Source organism: Halyomorpha halys, unplaced genomic scaffold (genome assembly GCF_000696795.3).
Source record: "Halyomorpha halys isolate HHAL.00 unplaced genomic scaffold, Hhal_1.1 Scaffold264.1, whole genome shotgun sequence".
In the NCBI taxonomy this organism is placed as follows: Eukaryota; Metazoa; Arthropoda; class Insecta; order Hemiptera; family Pentatomidae; genus Halyomorpha; species Halyomorpha halys.
Genome location: NW_027109727.1, coordinates 149,099 through 175,636, shown reverse-complemented (window position 1 = coordinate 175,636; position 26,538 = coordinate 149,099). Strand labels below are relative to the sequence as shown.

The following is a 26,538-nucleotide window of genomic DNA, read 5'->3' as shown; positions in this document are numbered from 1 at the left end:
TCTCTCTCTCTCTCTCTCTCTCTCTCTCTCTCTCCATCTCCCTCTCCCTAGATATCACCAGTGTTTTATTTAACCATCACAGCTTCTTCAGTTTCATCTTTATACTTCATCTTCAAATCCTATTTATGGAACATCTTTTGGGAAAAATATATAAATTTTATGTAATAATAATATTACCAGAATCACCAAAACCTAAACTCAGCTAGTTGCTAGTGACTTGATTTTAAGGAAATTCTATTTCCTAATAACATTTTTGATACAGATAATCAAAGCTTGATAAAAGAAATAAATAAACAGAAAAATTAGTTTAATTATTCCTGTTTTTCTAATTGTCAGAGTTGTGTAGATGGAAAACATATGTGAACACATTCATACCAAAAATAGAAAGAGAAAAAAAAAAAGTAAATAAATAAAAACTCTGTACGATTTACAGAAAAATAAATGAACATAATCGAACAATGTAAAATAAGTTATAAACAATATTTACAATCTCTACCTGAGGATCCACTAGCCCACTCTATCCACCACGTTGAGGGGTTGAGCAGGGCCCTGCGAGATCCCAGCGCAGTCCTCTCACTGCGTCACTGGTAATAAGCCAGTAGAAGCTGAACAAGTGCGCTAAGGCCACAATCACTCTACATGAGCGAGATAACTTTCACAAAAATCAGTGAAGACTAAAATGACTTTATTCTAATATATTTACAAGAACTACATGTTACTGTTACTCAGTCTCTATCTTCTAACTTATATCTTACTTAGCTATCTAGTCTAGAAAATATATATATACTCTGGGGAAGAGGGGATAGAAAGAATAATGAAATAGGAGAAGGGGTTTGGACCAATCAGAAAATTTAGGAAATATCTGGAAGGGGAAAAAAGGCGTGGTGAAAAGAGTTGGGTGGTCGGAGTTCTAAGAAATTGGAATGACCCAAGGACTCGTGAGAACTGACTTACATGTGTTAACCATAAAATAGTTAGACTGATGCAAGTCCATTGTGAGATGGCAGCTTGTACCTGCTGCCTGTGTCAACCCTTGCTTTTTTTTTTCTTTTACATTGGTATAGAACTAAGGAAAGGTCACTTCCTCTATGGTCAGTGTCTGTCGAAATGTGCCAGATGTCAATAGTTTGTACTATATAGTTTATAATGATAGTCTATTTATAATAATAGCTGTTAAATAATATAGCGTTCGTTAACTAGCGGATCATCTGGCCATTGCTAGAAATGCGATTGTCGATTTTTTATTTTACAAAAGGTCTCTTGGCCACTGCCGTTTCAACCTTCGAGGTGGTTTGTAAGCACCCATCCTTACAAAGCTTATAAAGGATTAGTCCATTGGACTGGATAATGATTGAACCAAAGGATTAGGATGATTAGAAAAGTTTATATGGAATTTTGAGAATTCGGCTGGTATCAGGTCAAGGTCAAATGGGATAAAAAGATCATGGTGTAATGTTCTATCGGAAACGTAATACTTTTTAAGGAATTACTGTTTTTAGAACAACGGTTAGACAAGGATGTGATTTTTATAACAATTTAATTAATTGCTTATAACTCCAAAAATAAACAATAATATATTTAATAGAATACTTGAGTAGGAAAATATTATCTGCAAAATGTGAATATTTCATTTCCAACCAATCTGTGACGCCGTTAGATTGCGCTTAACAAAAGCCCACTTTTCAATTTCTAGTGTAAAGACAAGAAAAAAAAAATTAATAAAGGCCATTTTAGTATATTTCACAAAACAGTAAGAAATAGCAATACGTTCTTATAGTTACCACGTATTTATGAAAAGAAGACTAGTAGATGTATCTAGAGAAAAAAAACGTCATTACAATATTACATAGCACATAATAAATAATATTTTATAAATATTTTTTTAACAGATTGTGATAATTAAAATTTAAAAGCTCAGTGAATATACAGGCAGAAATAAAACCATGGCACACCTGTCAATTCGAATGAAAATAAATTTGACCTGTCAATTATAACTGTTTAAGGGGATTCACCGACGGATTAATCAATACAGTATAATTAATTACTGAAGGAATAATCAATTTAACGACGACAGAATTATATTTCCTCTCCAATACTAAAAACATAATGACTTTAGAGATAGTAAAAATATAGCTGACAATAAAAAGAAGAGTTTAGTTTTATATATTTGTGCGGAATAGATCCCACATCTTTGATTAAAGTTCAAACTAAATTGAAAGAATGAAAATAACCCCAGGGACTAAAGCCATAAAATCGTAAGGTCTGGCGCTTAATGTGATTGCACTTCTCCAGGCTTCAAGAGACAATGGACTTTTCCATTTAAGAGCTGATGTCCATCTCGTCGCAGCTTCTCGAATAAGATCTTAAATTAATGTGATTACAGTATAGCGTCCTGGAGTTTCATAAAGTTGCTTTATAAACATTTGTATATCCGAGGTACTGTCTGAACAAGGCCCTACTTCTCGGGATTGAAGAGAGTGTTATTAATTATTTTAATGTAGACGGACTCTGAGAACTGAGTTCAACTTCACTCAAATAATACGAGTGCCTGCATGATAAGTGAATTAACGTAGTTCAGCCTACAGCATCGATTCTAGGGACTTTCTTATAAATATTCCTGCTGCCCATGGACGCTTCTACTGCACAAGACCCTACAACTTAGAATTAAAGAACGTTTTTATCGATCTTCGTAATATGAATGTATCTAATATAGGATCAATCCATATAACTCAGCATTCAGTAATATAAACGAAGATGGATAAACTTCGAGGACTGAGTCTCAACGTTGAGACTTTGTCAGACCGCCTCAGTACCGCCAATCCAGTTATCAGATTAAAATTTACATATGGAAAATTTTTTATTACATAATATAATAAGTATGTAATGTTCTTATATTATATTTTATACATAATTTACAATGATCAAGTTAACTTTACGAAATAATGTGGAATGTGGTTAGAATGTGGTTAGAAATAATAATCTTCTAACCACATAAAGTTCAATCTCACATCGTTTTAAACCTCTTATGGAAACTATCGATGAATTTTGTGTGTTGTGAGTTAATCATTTAATTTATTTAATTAAATTTAAAAAATTACCTTTTTGATATTTTGTATCAACAATGCTGGAAGTGTACACAGGAAAAAAAATTAAATAGTGATGAATCTTATACATTTTGTTCAAAACATTCTAAGAATATTAGGACAAAACATCGCGTTAGTTGTCGAAGAAAAGATTAAAACATTGAATTGTTAACTAGAATAATGATGTCAAATTATGTATTTTTTTTTTATTTCAGAGAGATGAGGTGTTTGCGAAATACAATCCACACAAATCTGATGTTAACCTACGTCTTGGCTGATTTCATGTGGATACTATCACTTACAGTAGGTATTTTTTATTTTATTTATAGCTTACAATGTTAAAACTGTAAAAATCAGGTTTGAAAACCATTTACATCATACATATTTTTTTAATAATCAATTTATCTTTTGATTGGCTTTAGAATACAATTCCTATCCACATTTTGTCTTTATTTATGATACCCCTAAAGAACTCAGTTCGAGAACGTTTTGAACACAAATATAGATATAGATTTTTTTTCTTTTTAACAGTAGAACTTTTTTACACCTGAAGAGTTTAAAACGAATAAAAAGGGGTAGAACAAAGTGTCAGGAAGGTAATAGTTATATAAATATAGCTGCTATTTACTTTAAAACAAAATAGGATTCCATCTCTTCCCTTCTATATAGAATATTATTTCATAATATTATGAAAAAAATTTGTTTATGGGTATCAGAAAAGTAGATAACTGACACTTTTGTAAGTTTAGATGGAAACTGATAGTCAGAAGGTACCTGAGCCAGATCATTTTCAAGCATAACCGTTGATAAAAAGCAGTTCTTCTTTAAAATTACTGAACACAAGACCCCTAACACATAAAACAAATTATAATTGCCACAAATTTAATTATAATTGGTGCGGATCAGTACACCACACCAAAGCTATGACTAAAACAACTAGGCCTTACCAAAACCAACAACCAACGGGCGTTGATGACCAGGCTGTTAAACGCCCTTTCAAAACTAACAAACAAGACCCCTAAAAAGTTGAAAATTTTTTTTTGTTCTCGCTCACAACATACTGGAACTTAATATTAATAATAGTAATTAAATTCTATTTGCTTCATTATTTATAGATTTTTATAGTTCCTATGACATTTGTTTTGTTTTTTTAAATTATTTGCAATTTATGGCATAGCTAAACAAACTCTTCTTACAGACACTTATAAACAAAGTATCATTGTACATAAATATCAACACTTTACATTCTGACTTAAAAACTCCAACGGTTACTGAATACATACGTACTTACTACAAACGTTTTCATAAAAATTATAAAGACAACAAAACACACTTATTGGACAACTCTCATGGCTGAGAATGCAAGGAGACTAAAAAGAACGTGGATGTGGGACCTGCTAGCATCCTGATGTAAGAAAAGCCCGAGAAGACGCATCGCACGGTGCTGTTCTTCCTCATGCCTTATAATATTCATTTAATGTAAGTCAGGCAATCTGCTGATTGTCTATTTTCTAATTGACAAGTGCGGATAAATAAATAAAGAGATAAAAGAAAATTGTGTGTTTTAATATTATTAAACTCAAAGTTTGAAAAAAAAAAACAAAGAAAAACTAGCAATGCAGATTACGGCGCAGATAATTTTTTTTTAGATGTTATTCTTTTCTACTAACTAAAACTATTTCAAAAAAACTTTTTCAATGTTTGGATATTTTCATAATGTATCCTAATTCCAATAAAAAAGCGTAACTACTTTTAATTACCAAATGTAATTAATAATTTTCAACGATGAGATTAATTTCCTACAAATTCATGGGAAAACCTACCCACCTCTCATCGACCCGAGGAGCGAGAGATAGAACAAAACCGCACAGGAAATTAAACTGAGCCGTATCTAAGTGGAGTGGAGAGAAAACGAAAGCTACTTCAGTATAGCATTTCAAGCGGTAGATTACAGGATTAGTCTTGTGTTTAGCCATAGTATTTAGTTGAGTATGATATTCGATATATACATTCAAAATATTAAATAGAGGAATTATGATAATACAATCAATATAAATAGTACAAATAATATAAAATATCATCTGATAGTGATATTTAGTTAACATATTAATGTAGAAAAAGAATGCTTCTGGTTCGATGAAGTGTGGATTCGATCCCTACATAGTTTAAATTAATATTCATTTTCCGATTGATCCCTGAAACGAAATTAGACACTACTACTTGGGTTAAGACAGAATGGACACTCCGCTACTTGCTTGAGGTTCTTTTTTGTTTTGTCAGGCCAAAATAGTGTCCGTTTGCTTTGCCTCTATACTCAAGTGCTCTGCACATTTACGGCATATACTAGGGACTCTAGACGTACGAAACTATTTAGTTTCAGAAGTGTAACCAATGAACGTAACCGAATAAGTGGTAATGGTTGTAGGTTGTTGGCAAATATATATTTCGTATTGGCTGGTTAATATGTATATTCATTTTTCATTATTCTACCCCCAATGCTATAAAGGCCCGTTTCAAGTCCATCTGTCGCCAGACTATATAACCGCAAATTTTGAGTTATCTGTAGTTATATATTTATCGTTTACAGTCGCCCACGCTTAGCGGAGAAGGGGGTGAGTTTAAGAAAAATAAAAAAAAAATAAAAATAATCGCAAAAGGAAAAATAAGACAAAACAATAAAGAATAAATTACTCCTTAGACGCTACGTTATTTTTTCTTGGAAATAACGAAAATCCCGAAGCATTATGCCCACAATATAACTAAATTATACCCCTGTATAAGCAATTGTTAAATTATGACCACTGGCAAATACCTTTACATGTAGATAACAGAAAAGTTAGGGGTGTTACCTACTCACCTGTTGAATTATCGTAATATTTCGTGAACAAAAAAAAAAGTAAGTAAATTAACAAGTTGAAAGCAGTGAAAGAACAGCATAACTATACGTACAAAAGTTTAATAAGAAGCAGAAATATGTGTACATATAATGAAAAAGGAAAAAAAAGAATTCTTATCAATTAATAAAAAACTTAAAACTTATAGGTTGACCTTAACTTAAATACTAAACTTAATAACTATATTTACATTATTATCCAAAAAAGTATAAAAGTGAATATATAATAAAAACAAAATAAAATTTAGTTCAAACCACACGTAGTCCTTGTGTGCACTCCTGGCCGAACATAAGGAGAAGAAGGTTGTCCGATATTTCCTTTCCGTCTCACCTTCCTCAGAAGTTTTAGGATGATACCTGCTACAACTGTCTTATCCAGGACGTGCTGAAGAAACGTCACTGCACTATATTCCTACTTCTAGTGTTAATCACCGTCCATTGAAGAAGAACACCATAATTTTGAAAAAACAAAACACATACGATAACATTTCTCATATGGTGCTATTTTGGTTCAAACAGTAAAGACAGAGGCCCTTTAAACTATTATCACTTCATTGAACAATCGAAATGTGTTTCAAAATCAAACTGTCACCTTCACAAAAACAAAACCCACTCGTCTGAACATATTGCTCTTGTTTTGTTTTTTCCATGACAACCGTAACACCTCTTGTCTACGCACATCTAGCCAGTGTTTTTATTTCACCATGACAATCGTAACACCCCTTGTCTACGCAGATATTCCCAGTGGTTTTATTTCACCATGGCAACTGTAACACTGTTATTAAGCTATGCTGTCTATATCATCTTCCTAGAGTTTGGAGCGTTTTGTTGAGAACTGTGCCTTTTCTTCACCTACCAGAGTCCCTTATCTCCTTCTAATGGTTAAATAGCAGACGGAACAGGCCATCGCTTCTGGTCATGAATGTGTCTGATTTCTTACATAAAACCTTCATGGTATCGTCAGCAGCTAGGTAATATGGGATATTTTTGAGACACAGATCTATGCAGTCTGAATGCAAGAAGGTAAAAAAATAAAGAGGGTACTAAACTGTGAACTCCAATAAGAATTATTAACAATATCAATATCTTCCATATTCTAAAAATGTAATACAAAAGTAAAAAAAAATTCTTGATTTATAAAGTCAACTCATGGTGACCTATAAAATTGAACCGATATCTGTTATGGGGAAGATTTTTATAAAAATTACCCCAGACGAAAAAAAAGAAAGTTTTTTATTTTGACTGGTTGGAGTAATTTCTTTTTTTTCAAAATGGCTAGGAAAAACGCACAATTTCATTTCAAAGGATGAGCCATGTATAGTTTATTATTATTTGGAATAATTTTTGAATAAGTTATGTTTTCTTTTTTTACTTCTTAGGTCCATAAGTAAAATAAAAAAGAAATGATTGTGAAGTGAGTATGAATAGGATAGAATTTTTTAGCGATATCTTACTACAATGTGATTGACAATACTGGTTTTAAAAGAATATTATTTAATTAAAAAATGCATTGGAAATATTAAAAATTAAGCTAACTCAAATTAAGAATTATATGACTTTCACAATTAAGAAACTCTTCCACCGGCGGCAGTTCAAATTCAAGTATTTTTCGCCTTAGCGGAACAACCCAGGGGTGTAGCGGCACTAACTCATCTTTGGGCTCGGGGATAGCATGGGGTACCCTTAACTTTGAAAACCAGCTCAGAACAAATCTGAAACATCAAAGATCCTGCAATTTTCCTAGAGGGTAAAATCCGACCTTCAGTTCCACCTCATTCTCCCCTGTGAGGTTGTATTCTGAAGATGTAATCAACCCTATGAAATGGTTGGAAAGAAAGTAGAAGGGAGGAAGTACACTTATAAAGGAGCAATATGTAAAGAATTCATTCAGGAGTGAGAAGGGTTAAACTACAGAACTAGCAGAGTTCTCAGACAAATTATGAGAACGACCAAACAGTTCCAGAGCTGCAAGACACGTGGTAGTATTAGAGATACTACGCAGAGAGAGTTCCAGGGTATCAGACGAGACCGAGAGAAAGAGGTCTAGTAGAGGACATCTAATGCCGTAGACCACCAGTTATGCAAGACCAATGAGGAGGAACTGCCGAAGCTCATCTCATCACGAAGAACCGACGCTCTGAACTCAGATAAGCGATTTTTAATACCAATTAATAATTAATTTTGAATGGCAAACCAGATTAAATAATAGTAATTTCTATTTTTTGTAATATGGATATTTTGGTTGTACAGTATGGGCAAATAAGTTTTCATTTATTTTTGGGTGCAGTTAAAGAAAGAAAGAATTGACTGATAGTACACAAACAAGTTGGAATTATTAAGGGGTAACCTCAAAAAAATTTATTCTCAAAAAAACCCTGATGTTACTGGTACTGGTACTGGTATTTGGTGGGGGGAACAAGTCCGACAAGTGGGCCTAGTGGTCTATTTTGCCAACCTCTGGAGGATATCTGAGTTACCGCCACGTACTAACCAAGGTGGGAGTGTCAAGATTCATTCTTCGGGACCGCCGAAAAATGAATGTTTAACTGCCCCAGGTGGGAATTGAATCCAAATCGTTCCGAATCGAGCGCACTGGGACTTGCGCCCTAACCCGCAGCACGTCCCTAGTGTTACATAGTATTTCACTGGTATGGTTAATGTGTACTCCTATCTCTTCGTTATGGCGAACGATGTGCTGCTAAAATACACACAGAATTGTTTCACTCACAGATATATATGTATATATGTCATAGATATAAATTATCTAAAAAAGGATCATTATAAATTGCTTAAAAATGTACGTGGGTAGCTGAAATCAAAAGAAGCCATCAATTACCTAAATGGTGTGGCTCGATTACACATATATTTTCAGAAATGGGCGTTTTTTATTATAATAAATTATCAGATAAGACGTACTTCGATAACATGACCCATGCGATAGATAAATTGGAAGTTGAGGAAATGCATTAGGAGGGGGAGGATTTGATGAAAAATGAAGACCTCCTTCTATTAGTTGGCCATCAGGAGCCATCAATCTTAGCTTCAATTCCCTACCAGCCTCAATATTACCCTCATTCGGATAACTTTCGATTTATTCTGTAACGGATATATTTCTTTGTGGTCTAAACTATATAACACCACAATGAAAAGCTATCTATAGAATACGATGAACAATCATTTTTTTCGTAAGATTTCTCAAGATCTTAACGTAATTAAAAAGTTGTTTTAGGATATTAAAAAAATCCAAAAACAGAGCTTTTAATATCTCAAATATTAGTAAATAACTAATATGTCAACTCGAACAACAGAATAGAAAAATAAATAATATGTGGAACAAGAAAATACATCTCATATCAACATTTTGAAAAAAGCTCACTAAATAAGAGAGAGAAAGGTTACTTCAAAGAGGTCATATCTAATAGTCAACGAGCCCGATGGACAGCTTGTGAGTAGAAGGTGGGGAACAACCATTGGAATAAAGGCCACACTTGTTATCGCTTTAAAAAAGTTGAGAAAGCTCTTCCTTGGAGAAGTCAAGGTCAGAATGTTCTATTATAGCAGAAGAAAAAAGGCCATTATTTCAAAAATATTTAACCAAAACTAGACTACCTAAATCTTTTATCCACTGAGCTTAAATTTATTTTACCGAAAATGTTTCAACAGTTACACTTAAAATTCCCACCTTAGCACATTCACAATATCCATATTTATTACAAATTTTATCATCGCCCAAGACACTATTTCACACGACAATATTTATACGAATTTCCAGATACATATACTGGACATTCATATACACTGATGGTTCCAATGATGATAATGGAGATGGAGCCGCATATTCCAAATTATCTTCAAATTAAAGTGTACTGACCGCACAGTTTACCACGGCACAAGGACATCCCGGACAGTTGTAAAACTGACCAAGCGGCAAAAGCTACATCATTGACACTGCCATCTGACTGCTTAGATGACCCCCACAACGACCAAGGAAGATTATGCTCAATCACTGAAGTTATATAGGAATAACTTCGGAGGTACCTAATGGTACATTTCATAGATTTTTTTAACTTCCTACCCAGTCATTTCTGACATACGTGGAGGTAACCAATCTATTCTAACCACGGTGGGAGGTTATAGTTTTCATTACGTGGGCCCACCACGAAGTAAAATTTGCTGCCCCCCTCCACCCAGGCCAGATCTGAACCGGCTGCGAGGCTGCTAAAAGCGATACCTTAATTAAAGTTCAATTAAAATTCCTCGCACAACTTGAGTAAATATAATGAGTTACATGAGGAGTTTTATCAGTTATAATAAAAAAGACAACAATTGAATTCAAATTAATTAAATTTCCCCGACCCTTGGAAAATGTCTATAATAATAATATTTCCCAAACCTTCTAAGCCACTTGAATATCCCTCTTCCTAACGTCCTATTTCATTACTGCCCATTCTAGAAAAACTCTTATTAAAACGCCTCTATCAAATCCTTGACTCACATCATGTTATTCCTGACCACCAGTTTGGATTTAGAACATCCCATTCTACCATACAATAGTGTCATCGAGTGGTTGATGTCATATCTTCCACATTGGAGCGCGGAATGTACTGCACGGGAGTCTTCCTCGATGTTGAACAAGCTTTTGATCGAGTCTGGGATCCAGACTGCTAGATCTGCTCTATAAACTTTGTCAATTCCTACCCCCTACATATTTCTTTTTAATCCGCTCCTACCTCTCTGATTGAACCTTTAAAGTAAATCACAACCTAGCCTATTCATCTCTCTTTTCTCAGTCCGCCGGTGTTCCTCCAGGTGTTAGGTCCCATTCTTTATACAGTTTATACAGCTGACATTCCAACCCACCCTAACACAGTCCTAACAACATACGCTGATGACACATGTATACTGTCTGTAAATAACGACCCTACTAATGCATCACAAACACTACAGATAAACATAACATCCATTGAAGAATGGTGTCAAAACTGGAGAATCAAAATAAATCCTGAAAAATCCCACCAGATCACCTTTACTCTCCGTTATAAACCTCTACCCTCCTGTCCTACAGTATACTTTCTAAATACTCCAGTAACGCCTATTGAACAGATTCAATACTTAAGACTCCTTTTTATTAAGAGATACTTGGAATCCACATAAAAGACTGAAACGACAAGAAACTGCTCGTCGATATCGATTGCTACAACACCTTGAAAAACGCTCTAAACTTCCCATACACTACAAAAAATTATTATATACTATGATAATCAGACCAATTTGTACATATGGAATTGAGCTCAGGGGCTCTACTAAAACATCAAATTCCTCTCGTATCTAATCCTTACAATCCAAAATCCTACATAAAATCCTTGATGCTCCTTATTACGTTACAAATAAACTCATCCACAAAGACTTTAACATCCCATTCGTTGCAGATTTGGCCCAAAACAGACATGCGTCTTTTCATTCCAAACTCCTTACCCATCCTTACCCATCCTAACCCATTAATTCTTAATCTCTCATCCTTAACAATCCCTCATAATCCTCCGAGACGTCTGAAAAAAATATGTTTGTGATCTATTTTAACATGGATTATACTAACGAAAGAATACAAGTAAGATATGGGTTGTAGGAATGACAACTTACTTGAATCTGATCACAAATAAACGCTTAAAACCAGCGGATAGAGCTGCTAAAAATGCATAATAATTTTAATTGTGTAACAAAAGTTAGCATGGTTTAGAATTTAGGTGAATCACTGGTATCAATAAATGTAAAAAATAGATATGGATTGACTTATAATGAGAGTTATTACATATTTTATCAATACGAAAATATTTTGATTTTTTTCAGGTTCAGATAGAGGTAATTTAAAATTGAAACTCAGCAGTTTACCAGGGAAGTGTTTTTTAAAAATTGTTTACCTGTGCGTATGTTCCAACTATGCATATTTGCCGTTCCATCAGGTTTTTCCAATGTAAATATTAGAAGGACGTAGATTTAGAAGTATTTACTTAGCTACTAATGACTCCTGTAATAGCCAAGTTGTTATTAGAAACCAATAGCATAAATACTGGAGTTGAATCTGCCAGGATCAACTGTAATTCCTGTAGTTAGATTCTGTTGCATGATGAGTTGGTTTGTTGTATCGATGATTAATCCTAATGTTGGGCACTGACTGTTTTGATTCCTGTCACTACTGTTTTCCTATTCTAAAGTAGTGTTTAGTCTTCAATAAAAGTTACCTGTATATAACATTAAATCTTTTTCGTTTTTAAATCTTCTTAGTTTTTGTGTTTATTGATGGTTATTTTTATGAATAATTCTCAAACAATGGGGTTAGGATTACTTTCAAAGACCGTTGCCCAATGAAAACTTACTCCTCCCTTTGGGAAAATAAAAATTAAAAACATAAAGTAAAAATAAAATTATATATATATCTATATGGGAGTGAGTAGCTCATTGGTACGTCACTGTACTAAAAACTCCAAGGACCCGAGTTCGAATCCGGCTGTGGCAGATAATTACTTTCTATTTCACTATAGCCGTGAGTCAGCCCTGTGGGCTCAGAAAACCTTACGGGTTTCACCCAAACTCATACAATTAGTACCTTTAATTGGGTTAATTTCTGGCTCTAGAGCATGATTCTGAACAAATCATCTTGCACAACTGTTGATCTCGTGAGAGTTCTTCCTTTCAAAGAACTGCACCCCTATACTTTTTTACTGTTAATGATATATATCTTTGATCTTCCAGAGGTACAGTCAACAATAAAACAGTCATCCATCTTATTTCATAGTCATGCGCTAAATTGAAATAAAAACAGTTTTTTTTTTCTTAATTTTTTTTTTTATGTATTATGTAGTAATTAGTGTTTTATTTATGTATAGTTAAGTTTTTTTTTAAATTGACTAAATTAAAAAATCCAGGAGAAAAACTGAAATGATCATGGAAAATATAACATAAATAAAACTTTTTTTTACTTTTTTAAGGCTTGCCTACGAGAACTCAAAACGTTGCCACAGTATAATTGTTTTATTACTGACTGGACCTCATAGTACAAGAGCCGAGAAGAAAAAAAGGCAGTTATCTCACCCCAATTTTTGATTACTTTAATGAAAACTCTGCATAATTACTATTCATAATAGAGTCTGCCAAGCAGGTAGGGGGAATAAAAAATGGCGGCTGTTTCAAAAACTTAAAAAAACACCAGTATTTCATTCGGAACAACTATAAATCAATTTATTTTAGCAAATTTCATGTAAACTATTTCTCCTACGATGATAAATATCATAAACTATTTTATAGCTCATTAAACTAGCTTTAATTTGAGTGCTAATAGATATCTGTACGTGAAATGTTTTTTGAGATATCAATTTTTCAAAATAAATTCACTAACTACTGATCTTTCAGTACGTCCCATACATTTTTATGAAATGTTGTTTTTTAAAAAGCTACATCTCGAAAACTTTTTAACGTAAATAACTCTATTAGGGCTCATATTTTAGCAAATTTACTCTTCTTTAAATGACGTTCTCTTAGGTTTTCTTGTGCTTTTCTTGTGTTTTTAAGATATAGAGCTCCGAATGAAAATTAGTTTTTTTATCGCTTTGAAACAGCCGCCATTTTTTATTCCCCCTACCTATACTTGGTAGACTCATCAATTTTGACTATTAATTATACTTAGTTTTCATTAAAGTAATCAAAAATTGGAGTGAGATAACTGCCTTTTTTCTTCTCTTGGGCTCTTGTACTATCAAGAACCATGAAAATAACTGTACAGTAATGTAGCCCTTATTCTCTCATTTCAGTAAAAATATTAATAACTATTTGTGCAAATAAATCCATACTTGCGATACGAAGCTAATTGGCTATGAAATTTTGCTATCTTTGACCAATCATTTTTCAGATTTTTTTTCTTTTGTTATTTTATTTTCAGGCAGATTTGCGTTGTTGGCGACCGTTACTGGTATTTGTTCGTTTTTCGTTACAGATATTTGGCCGCCTCCACACAGGACAACTTAACAAAAACTGGTGGTGGTGATTGGTATTTCTTACCGTGTCCTAACTCACCACTGTGCGGTTCCTCACACGAGCGTACCCAAAGTAGTTTCAAATCAGTACTTTCCTTAAACATCATGTGGCTAACATGTAGTTTTGATTCCAGAGATTAATCGGCGTTACTTTATTGTAATTCTAATTACAGAAGAATTGGAAACGTAATTCTCTTTGCCTGGGTATATAAACTGTATTCAATTTTAGGTATTTCATTTTATTCAAGAGATTTATATATTGTGTTCTCAATAAATAGCTTCACCCTAATAAAAACATATATTTCATGGTTCCTTCTAAAGCTTCATAATCGTGGCCCGACATCAAAATTGTCCATTGTTTAAGAACCATTTTCAATATTTTATCTTTTGTGTTTGTTGATTATTAATTATTTCTATTGCTTTCAGGTTTCGATGCACACAGATTCAGTATCCTGTCTTATACTGTTTACTCTTCTTCACTACTTTATCTTAACGAATTTTTTTTGGATGTTCGTAGAGGGTAAGTCAATATGTCTTTATAATTATTGCTATAATACGAAGTGTTCAATTATAAAGTACCCAATTTCAAAACATATTTTTTCGTAATCACGTTTAAGCAACGAATGTGAAAAGTTACTGTTTTTGAATTCTATTTCTAACGGTTTACTAGAAGTATCTTTTGCAAAATGATGTCTAATCAAACATTATAAGTAAAAACACGCAGAGATGAAAAGTATTCATAATGGGAAAGTTCTTTTTTTGGACTCTTGAAAAAACTAATTCACATTTGTTAGTTAAACGTGGTGAAGACGAAATCTTGATACCTTGGCTTCATTACACCAGCGTCTCTCAATCAGATACGACTCTTTAAATTCATATCTTTTAAATATAAATATATATATATATATATTATATATTATTATATAAATAATAATTATTATTATAATCACAGTATATATTTAATTATAATCCACTAACTATTTCGTATTTTATGTCCTTCGTTCATCTCCTAGTGCCAACATTTAAAATCACAGCTTCACTACAAAAACCTATTATTTTTTTTTCAAGTTGGCGATTTACTAAGTACTATTATAAAATTAGACACCAATGACTAAGAACAGTCTCATATTTTGATCTATTACTAGCCGTAAGTTAAATATGAAAAAAAAGGCAATCAAAATGTATTCCAATTCCAGTTTCTATAAAATAATCAGATAAGATTTTATCAAATAAAAAAAAAGTTTCAAATTATTTAAAAAAAAAAAAAAACGATGTCTCCGATTTTTGTTGCCCTATGTACATTTTCTGCTTAGCAATAGAGTGACTTATCTTCGTCACCAGTATGCTCCTGTATACCTCCTTGAATACTGTTTGTGGACCTCGAGACATAACTTTTTATATTTTATTTAGCAATTTTCAGCCATAAATGTTATTCTAAAGGGATATGTTCTGGAATTAATAGACTTCATTGAAATTGAAATTGTACTGTCTAAATATAAATATTCACTTTTAAACTAAAAATTTTTAATTCTGTATTTGGTGTAAGTTTTAATTTTTTTTCGGTTAATTCTTAAAAGTAGGTTTATTTTTCAGTGATGCATTATGATAAAAAAAACAAGCTGCCTAGGATACAAACATTTATTTGGTTAATCTAACATTAGAAGACATAAACTTAAAATAAACAAAAGAGTTGGAATAAAACAATAAATATAAGTAGACTAAAAAGGCTTTTTATACAAAAATAAAATTAGCTAAATAAATTATGAAAACAAAACAAACAAATTTACAAAATTAATAGATATATAACATAAATATAGGTCTACGGTCCTGAAAAAAATTTGATCCCCACCGATAGGTCAGAGAAAGATAGTTTGCTAACAAGATGTGTAGGTCTAAACACTGCTATAACTCTCAAACTGGTCCAAAGTTGGTGTACTGGCTCATCAACAGTCGAACTGTACAAAGCCAAGATGGCCACACTGCCACTTTTTGAGGGCAGAAAGGGTCTGGTTGTTTAGTGAATTATGTGAGCCGACTAATTAGCAACAACTCATATTCCACTCAAAGGCTAGTAACGCAGAAAAGATCTGGTTTCAGACTTAATGTTGATTAATACACTCGAAATATCCAAACTATTACATTATAAACGCAGACAGAGCTGATTAGACATTATAATGACCACTAATAAGCCGGAACTGATTTAAAAACGAATATGGTCGGCCTGATGCTAGACGACGCCTTAGCGACGGTTATCAACCCTTAGCAACTGCCTTATTGCTTAATTATAACACACAAATATAAATACACATTTTTCTTCTCAAATAACTAAATTTTAATTAAAATAATATAAATAAAAATAAAAGGCGTTTTTAACAAAAATAGAATTATAAAAAGAGAGAAACAAATTTACAAAATTAATAGATATATAAAATAAATATTGGTCTACGGTCCTGAAAAAAAAGTGATCCACACCGATAGGTCAGAGAAAGATAGTTTGCTAACAAGATGTGTAGGTCTAAACACTGCTATAACTCTCAAACTGGTCCATAGTTGGTGTACTGGCTCATCAACAGTCGAACTGTACAAAGCCAAGATGGCCACACTGCCACTTATTGAGGGCAGAAAGGGTCTGGTTGTTTAGTGAATTATGTGAGCCGACTAATTAGCAACAACTCATATTCCACTCAAAGGCTAGGAACGCAAAAAAGGTCTAGTTTTAATGTTGATTAATACACTCAAAATATCCGAATTATTACATTATAAACGCAGATAGAGCTGATTAAACATTATAATGGCCACTATTAAGCCGGAACTGATTTAAAAACGAATATGGTCGGCCTGATGCTAGACGACGCCTTTGCGACGGTTATCAACCCTTAGCAACTGTCTTATTGCTTAATTATAATACACAAATATAAATACACATTTTTCTTCTCAAATAACTAAATTTTAATTAAAATAATATAAATAAAAAAAATGTAACTAAATTAACCGGACCCGGCAACCACTCTTAGAAGGCCATCCCGCCAAAACAAGAAAATGAATAGCCGGTATATGTATATATGTATACATATATATATTTTTGTAAATGCCTTCTTCTTTGCTCCAGGAGTTAAGAAAAAAAACAAGAAAAAAAACACTAATAATAACTAATACTATTTACAAAGTAATTATAAAATATGTCGTTAACAGCTAACAGTAATTTATAAATATATTTTCTACAAGGGATGATGCTAATGTATTTACTTGACATTGTGTCTTATTGAAGAATGGTATAGACAACAAAGTAATTGGTTAGAGCCATCTTCATTTCATTGCTAAGAATTGTGAAGAAATAGAAAATATTCCAAATTTCTCCTCAATGACCGTTGAGCCAGTGAGTGGATCGAGAAGAATGGCGTTGGAAAGAGGAGTCTTTCCAACGCAATTATTTCTCAGGATCTCCTTACTTCGTACTTACTACTACTGACCATTTTATGTACGAGTAGAATTTATTTTTATTTCAATTGAATATTTACTTAATTAATTTGTATCATCTGTTTAAGGACTCTACCTGTACATGCTGGTTGTCGAAACATTCACAAGAGAAAACATCGGCCTCAGAGCCTACTTGGCAATCGGATGGGGTAAGTCCTGATATATATGTATATATGTAATGTTAGTTCATCGCCAGCTAATTAAATACATTTTAATTCAAATTTATAAGAATTTCAATGTTGTATTGTACAAAAAGTATTTATCCGTCTCACACTGACCGTAAAAGAAATATTTCCAAACAGATTTAATGAAAAAACATTCTAATAAATATTATTGTGAAAGTAATATATAATGAAAGATACCATGAGCCGCTGTTATTTGTTTTCAGATAACTTTATTTCAATTAAAAATAACAGGTTACATAAATAAGCTATTTTTTAATGAAGAAAAATTATAAATTTATCAAAAAGGATGGAAATAGAAGAAAAATAATTACGATTCAAAAAAATTTATTGTAAGTAACAACAACATGCACAAGGAGAATTTATAATGATAATATTTCAATACATAATTTTGTATATATTTCTATAAAATGGGTAGAAAGATCAATTACAAAAAAAATTAAGCTTGATTTATTGTTTATAAAAGTATTCAAGATAACGATACATAAAGTATCTTAAAAAAAAAATTAAATCTCATATATATGGTGAAGGACGGCCCTCGAAGGCCGAAAAAAGTGGTCAAGAGGAAAATTATTACTAAGCTTCAGATTCATGCTAAATCGAATACAAAATATTCTTAATGTAAAATTCATAGTTTAGTTTAATTTAGATTCAACGGAGTAAAAAAAAGAGGAGGATAAAAAATATTTACCTTATAAGTGTCAGAAGTTTATTCACACACCCAACAATTCCCTAACCAGGAAACGCTTGTTTTTAGTTAGGTGTAGTCGGCTATATTTGTAAATGTATATACATTATTGTATATTTTATTTATTTTTTAGTGAGATCATATTGATTATTTAATGCTAAAGAAAACACCTTTGAACCACATTTTTTAACATAAAATTATATTATTTGAAAAACTTTTCACGTTTTTACTATTGCCACGTTTTCTTAGTTAGATATATATTTCATCATATATCAACTTAATTTACAATGGCTTGAAAAGTGGTAGTATTATTATTAACTAAGTAAGTATAAGTTGAAATATAATTAGAAAACAAAAAGTAAAAATTTACTCACTCAAGGATAAAAGTTTGGGAAGTTAATGAAACTAATTCACTTCATTCGGTTTACCAAAGTAACGCACTGTAGAATAAATTTAACATTTTTTTCTATTGTATAAGAACAGATGCATCAGCCCTGGCTAAACTCCTCTCATAAATGTAATGTTAAATCCAATTTAGTAGTAGCTAGGTCTCATTCTCATTCCAATAATATGATAGGGTTTAAAGATATATTTTTCGAAATCCCTTGAATTTTTATTTCGTCAGGGGGGTATGAAAAAAAAAATTGCTATGAAGTGGTTTAAATTTGTTTATTTAAAATTATTTACTATCTCTCGTTATTATTAGCAATAAAGAATGTGTTCAAGAAGATTTATTTTATTTTTAACTCTTAACTGTATAGTACTTTATTTTTATTGTTTTCTTATTTTGCTGTCATTTAGTTCATTTAACTTGTTATTAGTTTTAACTTGTTTTATTTTCATTTACTTTTCTCATTATCTAATACGTACTCAAAGCTCTAATATTTATTCCTCTGTGAGTGTAGAGGTTTGTATTATTTTAATAAAAATTTTATATGTAAAAACAGTAATAAAAACGGATACATATAAATGATGAATTTGATATCAACTAAACAAGAAATATTTTTACAGGTTGATAAAAAAAAAATCCAGAAATGAGAGTAGTAATGAAGATATAGATCATGTCCTCAGAAAGTAAAAGATTTTATACAAATTAATATTTAATATATAAAGACGTTAAAGTTAATTGTTTTTGATGGAAAATGTTGAAATTAAGCTAATGACAATAGTCAATTTTTTAATTTTCATCCTCCAATATATGAAAGAATTTCAACAATGATGTTAAGTGAGCGTACAGGACACCATTCTTTTTTTTTTTTTTTTTTATAATTTTCAATCTCATAGAACGTTTTTCAAAATATCCATGTTTAGTAAGATTTTTTTTCAATTTTTATTGTATCAAATTAAAGTTAAATAGCTAATTTTATAGTTGTAATAATAACTTCATTAAGTTGTTATGAGATACACACAAGCTCATAGAGCGAAGAGTCTAGTTCGCAATAGTGGCAGTATCTAAGGAGCTCGGTGCTGACACTGATGAAGAGATCTGTGACGAAGGGATCTGATTTAAGCTTCATCTCGCTGCTGATACAGCTTTGTGCTATGCCCAAGTTTAGACCAAAGCTTCCTCTAACTCTGTCTTGGGAGTGAACTTTCGGGGTATCCTCTTTGAGCAGATAAATTCAATGCAATTCCTTATCCGATCTCGAATTCTAGGTCCCTGTTTCATAATCAAACTAACACTATTGGTCTGTTAGTTTTTAGATGATAGAATTCAACAAACTTGTACAATTATAATTTGTACTTTTCAACATTTATAATTTCACTGTTAGTCGCCCACTGAAGGGGAAAAAAAAATTTTTAGTACTTCGTAGTTTGTATAGTTGTATTTATGATCTAATACTATTAAATGCTAATGCCTTAACTTATGAAACAGACCCCAGATATTTTAATATCTATTACTAGTAATACATTTCAACTTATTACTACCATCTCTCTGTAAATATATCTTGATAAAGCAGTGGTGAGAATATGAGGGCGTGGAAGATTAAAGCACATTGAACACCAGGATGGTGAAAGCTTAACCTCAATGAAAAATCTAAATAATGTTTATTATAGACTTATGCTATCATTCATTATTCTTTTTATTTCCAGAAATCATATGCATCAAAGTAAGTAATAATTATATAAAAGCTTAGGGAATCCGAAGGTTCGATGGCGATACCACTAATCGTTCTCGACATCTATCCAATGACACTCCTTAAAACCTAGATCTACTAAATCAGTTTTAACGCAATACTCCCGTCTACGTCTTCGGTCGTTTACCCTTCTCTTCAGTAATTATTATTGTTTTAAGGATCCGTTCGTTTCTAAGTCCCACAACCTAACACGCCCTTCAAAGATAGTACAACATACTAGGCATAGAAATACATCATAGAAAGTATAACATCAAATTGAAACAAATATATTGAAGTGTTATATCATTGAATTATATTACACCATTATATATCATATTATCATATCATATTACAACGTATTATCATATTATCATACATCATTATATATTGAAGTATTACATCAAATAAAGTTCACAATATATTTAGTTTTTCCTTCATATCCTCTATACTTTGACTACTTGGACATTAATTAATCCATGTTTAAATAATCAAACAAATAATGAAAGTATCATTTGACCTGCAACTAGCAGAATATTTTTATTATTTTAATATGTTGGTAACCCGTTTTAAAGGGTTAGGCTGATAAAAAAAAAACTAAAATCATTGATTAAATGTTTTTAACTACTTACTGTATTCTTAAGCGACTTTTGCAGATCACGATTATATTTGTGCTATTATACAGCACAGTTGGCTTCATGACTTCTTATAGATTCATGTACATAATGAAAACTGCAGCAGGAGGCTTTAAAATAAGATTAATATTTTAGGGTGAATTTAATATCTTTTGATTTAAATAGTCAATGATTTAATACGTAGATTATTACATGGCAAAAGATTGTGTTAAAGTACAGATATCTAAAACTAATAAAATTCAAAATTTATAGAGATATTAAAAGGAGCTGAGTAAATAGCTTGTGTAATCGTATAAAATAGGATAATATGGAAAATTTATAAAATAGTTGTTATAATTGACTAAATAAATAATTGACGTGTTTTTACTAATTTAAAATAGGAACCTTTATCCTATCATCCATTAAATAAGTATGTAAAATTATATTAAGGACAGAATAAAATGTTAGAAAATTTAATTATTACTATCATTAATTGTATTGACAATACAAAGAAGTGTTACTAAGTGATAAAATTAATGAATTTTTAGTTATGGAAAAATGTTTATATATTTAGATTGTGCAACTTAAAAATAAGCAGAGAGCCCGTAACGTTTTTTTATGGAGTAATAAAAAAAAAATCATAAATAAAGAAGCATATTTGATTTTTCTAAACAACAAAATATTATGTTGGATAAATATTTAAATAGACCAATTATAAAGAAAATATCTTCTTGCTTTTTAGCCGCCTTAAGCAGCTTGATCCACTGCTCTGACTTGTATAAGCTTTTAATTAGGTACCTCTACTTTAATTATAATACCTATCCATCCGATTTAATGGTGGTATTCACGAAAGTGGAAGAAAGTAATGACAGAGATAATAAAAAATTATTTTCTTGTAAACGGAATAGTTAACGTTAATTAAGAAGAGTTAGCCACCATTAATGTAGAAGATTAACTTTTGTAACAAAGAAAACTTCTAAGAATTTCGAAACACATACTCCCTTCGTTAATTCAATGGGAGACTGTGTAGCTGGGAATATACGAGCTAGCGGGGAGACAATAATCCGTTAACATGACAAATGATACTGTCAACTCATAGTCATATTTAGTCCTCTAATGCTATTAAACGTATACGCCCACCCAAATTTGGATTAATGAAGTTTCATTTTCCAGTAATGTTTGGGCCGGGAGAAAGACGTACCCATTTTCAGGGAAGCTTTATTACAGGGAGTAAAGAGTAAATTATCCACCGACAGACCAATCCAGGGATTCCTATCGATAGCCCTGACGTGCCGGTGGTACATCTATCACCGGATGATGGATGGGTTCATGTTGGTCCTTGGTGGACTCATCTTCGCCTACAATCCGCCAACTGCCCTGACAGGGGTCCTTCGAGGGATTCCAGGATTGATTTGTCATCTTTGACACTGATGAAGTTTAGATTAAAATCGACTATGATTTTGGAAGTTTAGAAGAAGAATAAATATTATTGCTTTTAATTGATGAGGTTACTGGCTGAAGAACTCACTCCGTAGGTAGTCTTTTTGTGACACACTATTTTTTTTTTTTTTGTGCATTCGTCATTGTTTCATTCATTTATTTTTATTATTTTTTACAGGCATTTATTCAATTTATTTTTGCTTATTTATATTTTTAGATTCCGAGTGCCTTGGCACATATTTTATATTTAAATGTATCATCTCGTTTATATTAAAGATAATTCAACCATTTATTTTGAAAATGGTGTAAGTACATTTCCCGAACCTTATAATGCCAAAAGGCAATCCAAGGTATCATTAACACCCAGATATACATATAGCATACCTCCTATATGTATGTACCAGATATTCAATAACATCATTATAGGAGGGTATGAAAAAAAAAAAAAAAAGTACATTTCCCCAAAAAAATCGAGTTAGCTACCATAATATTTTTATTATGAATCAAATTTTTACATTAAAAATGAAACAAACTTTTACATTAAAATCAGAATGATATTGTAACACAAAATTTTGCTGGTTAATGAAGTGATTGAAAAATTTATTTTGAAGGTGGTGTACGAGTACATCCCATTGGGAACGATTCAAATGTATGTGGAAAATACATTTTTTTTTTAGTTTTAAGCTTCATCATTATCAAAACAACAGTTGAATTATCAATTATCAATGAGTTTATTATAAACAATTTAATTTAAAATTTTACTATCGCTTTACTTATAGATTCATACAAGTCACGAAATATGCTATTGTAATCTGTCAGCGATTTTTTAATCATTTGTTTGTAACAAATAAAATTTCAAAAAAACTGTATAAGGATATTTAATATATTAAAATATACAAAGGGAAAACTTGCGAAACTTTGAGTATGATTTGTTTTATTTATTTGTCTTTGGGGATAAGCCCATAAAAATAGAGTTGGTTACAATTTAATTTTATGATGAATAATTTACAAAAGTTAAAAAAAAATAATACAGATTTATTATTAATAAATTACAAAAAGAATGCAGACATCTCTAAACAGAAATATAAAAATTAAGCAGTTTATAAATATATAAATAAAAAATTAGCATTTACATTAGAGAATAATAATATACATGTAGTATTTCCCATAAGCAGATGACAAACACAAGAACTATAGTCTTATGCACGGTATTGTATAGATATACATAATAAAGGCTCTGATTCCAGGGATATCATCTAAGTCATATGTGGGCAACCCCCGACCCGCGAGACATTTTGAAAAACCCAATTAAAAAAAATATATACTACACTACTTACTAATACCCACAGAATCAAGTTACCGAGTAAGCTGAGTGGCGAAGATCATCAGAGAGTGAGGCGGCAAACATCAAATGCTTTGATGTTTGCCGCCTCACTGGCGGAGCGACAAAAGATTATTGCTTCTCAATTGTTCTACACTAGACGATTCTAGATTATTCCTTCATTTGGCCTATATAACCGGGTGGTTGGCCCGAACTTTAGTTCCACCACCAGCAGGAATAGCCCCTCCCTATTCCTAGTGAGCATTCTAGGTAAACATATGCCATCGCTGATGACACCGCCTTCAGTGGACCCGGCAACCATTATTATAATGCCATTCTGGCAACACAAGACAACTCAAATAGCTGGTATATGTACTTACCATCCTTTTGTATATATGTAATTGTTTATTTCTTGTATTATAGGAGGTTAAAAAAAAAAAAAAAATCGTTCAGTTCTATTTAAACTACCGAGACGATAACTTCAACAAGCGATATCCCAGCGAACTCCTGTTTGTTGCGAAGTGTCGTCAATTTGCTTTGTGACTTTGTGTGCACCTTGAGTACTTACTTATGATATTTTTTAATTAAGTTTATCGAACGAAAAGTAAACGAAAATGATCTCTGGTGGAAAGAAACGAAAAGTGGATGCAGAGGGTCGCCAGAATTCTTTTTTATCTTGCACAATGGCAAGCCTATTCGTTTTCTGTGTGATGAAAGAATTCAACATAAAGAGGCATTACTCAACTAAGCATCCTATGCTACACTCACTGACAGGACAAATAAGAAAAGACAAAATCCAGAAGCTTACAGCAATTTTGGAAAAACAGTAGCAAATCTTTCATAAACACAGAATACAACATGATAATGTTTTGAATGCTAGTTTTATAATTAGTTCAAAATTGGCAAAGACATTAAAACCATTTGCCGAAGGAGAATTTATCGGAGTGTATGTTTCAAATAAAAACAACATTGACTGACCGTATGTCTGGTTTTGAATAATTTTCCATAGCATTAGACGGGAGCATTTGTCTGAAACAACTAAACTGGCTATATTTACTCGAGGTTTTGATAAAGAGTTCACTATTACTGAGGAATTTCTTGCTTCACAGCCGCTAAAAGAAACCACTACAGGAGAGGACATTTTTAATGAAGTTCAAAAGATATTCACAAGTCACCTCATGGCTTGGCATGATCAAAATTAGTTGGGGCATGCACAGATGGTACACCTTCTATGGTCGGCTTACAAAGGTCTCATAGGAATTTTGAATGAAAAACTGAAACTGAATTAAATGTACAAAAAGATGATTTGATAGTCCTTCATTGCATTATCCACCAATATAACATGTGTTCTAAGTCCATTTGACTTCAGAATGTTGTGAATGTGGTAGTAAAAACCATAAATTTTATTCGATCCTGAGGCTTAACCATCGTTAGTTCAAGGCGTTTTTGGATGAAATATCAGCTGAATATGACAACGTAACATATTATTGTGAAGTCAGATGGCTAAGCAGAGGGAAAATGCTGAAACGGTTTTACGAGCTTAGAAATGAGATAGCAGATTTTATGCAAATAAAAGATAAAGCACTATCTGAATTGAGGACAGTTAGTAAATGATTTGTACAGCCATTTGAAAGCGTTTCTGAACAAAATCCGCTTGTGAGAGGCACAGATGCTGTCTGGTAGCAGTTATCATTTCACCACGCTCTCTGAGTATGAAAATATTGCTTATGCTCAATAAGCTGAAGAACTCAAGTTACTGTCGGAGCAATTTCCGAACAGATTTAACGAATTCAAAAACATGGAAGACTGTTTCAATTTATTGGCTACTCCAACAAAAAAGTAATGTACAAAATGGTCCAAAACACTTGTAAATGAAGTTGATCGAGATTCAAGAAAACTCACTCCTAAAGTCTAAATTTGGAGACGTGGAGTTGTGCGATTTCTACAAAAAACACCTCGAAAAAGACCATTTTCCGCAGCTTAGATAATTCGCAAGAAGATTGATTTGTGCGTTTGGCAGTACTTATAAATGTGTTATAAATAGTTCTTTTCAATGATGAAAGTGAGTTAACTTAGGATAATTTGGAAAAATTCCAAATTTCACGATTTAATAGTAATATTGTACCTATTTTTTTCATTTCATTTCGTTATTTTAGTAAATTTTATTATAGTAACAATTTCGTATTATTTCATTTCAGATATCTATCGTTAAAAATTATGAACACTACTTTTAAATGCGGCCCGTGAACGTATTTGCACATTAAAGATTGGCCCACAACATGTTGAAGGTAGCCCATACCTGATCTAAATATATTTTTTTTTTCACTATTTTTTTATACTGCATGAATGATAGGGAATTTTTTGTTAAAAAATTACTTTCGAAAGTTTTTAGTGCTAGTAAAAAAAAAACTAATTCATCACCCAAGTAATAAAATAAATTCGTTTTCAAACTTATAATCAAGTTTTCTGTTTGTTTTTATAAATTGAATTTTTCCGACTGAAAAAAAAAAAAATAGAAAATGGTTTAGGTAAGTGAATATTTTTTTCATGTTTCAATGTTTCAAATGGGTCTTCAAAGAGTTATATAAAAATCATACCTCCTGAAATTTGAGTTCGAAATATAAGTATAAAAAATTAACAATAGATTTGATATGATAATAGGTGTAATAATATATTGATTGATAATGTGATCATAATTA

General features: G+C 31.8%; 1 protein-coding gene across 1 annotated transcript in view; it reads left to right on the top strand.

The window, feature by feature from the left end:
* LOC106680473 (diuretic hormone receptor) overlaps nucleotides 1-26,538 on the top strand; it is a 142,181-nt gene that overhangs the window by 51,656 nt on the left and 63,987 nt on the right. Inside the window, exons 4-6 of the mRNA XM_067047908.1 lie at nucleotides 3,299-3,386; nucleotides 14,430-14,523; nucleotides 17,549-17,629. Coding sequence (XP_066904009.1) covers nucleotides 3,299-3,386; nucleotides 14,430-14,523; nucleotides 17,549-17,629 — 263 coding nt within the window. The remainder of the gene's footprint in view (nucleotides 1-3,298; nucleotides 3,387-14,429; nucleotides 14,524-17,548; nucleotides 17,630-26,538) is intronic.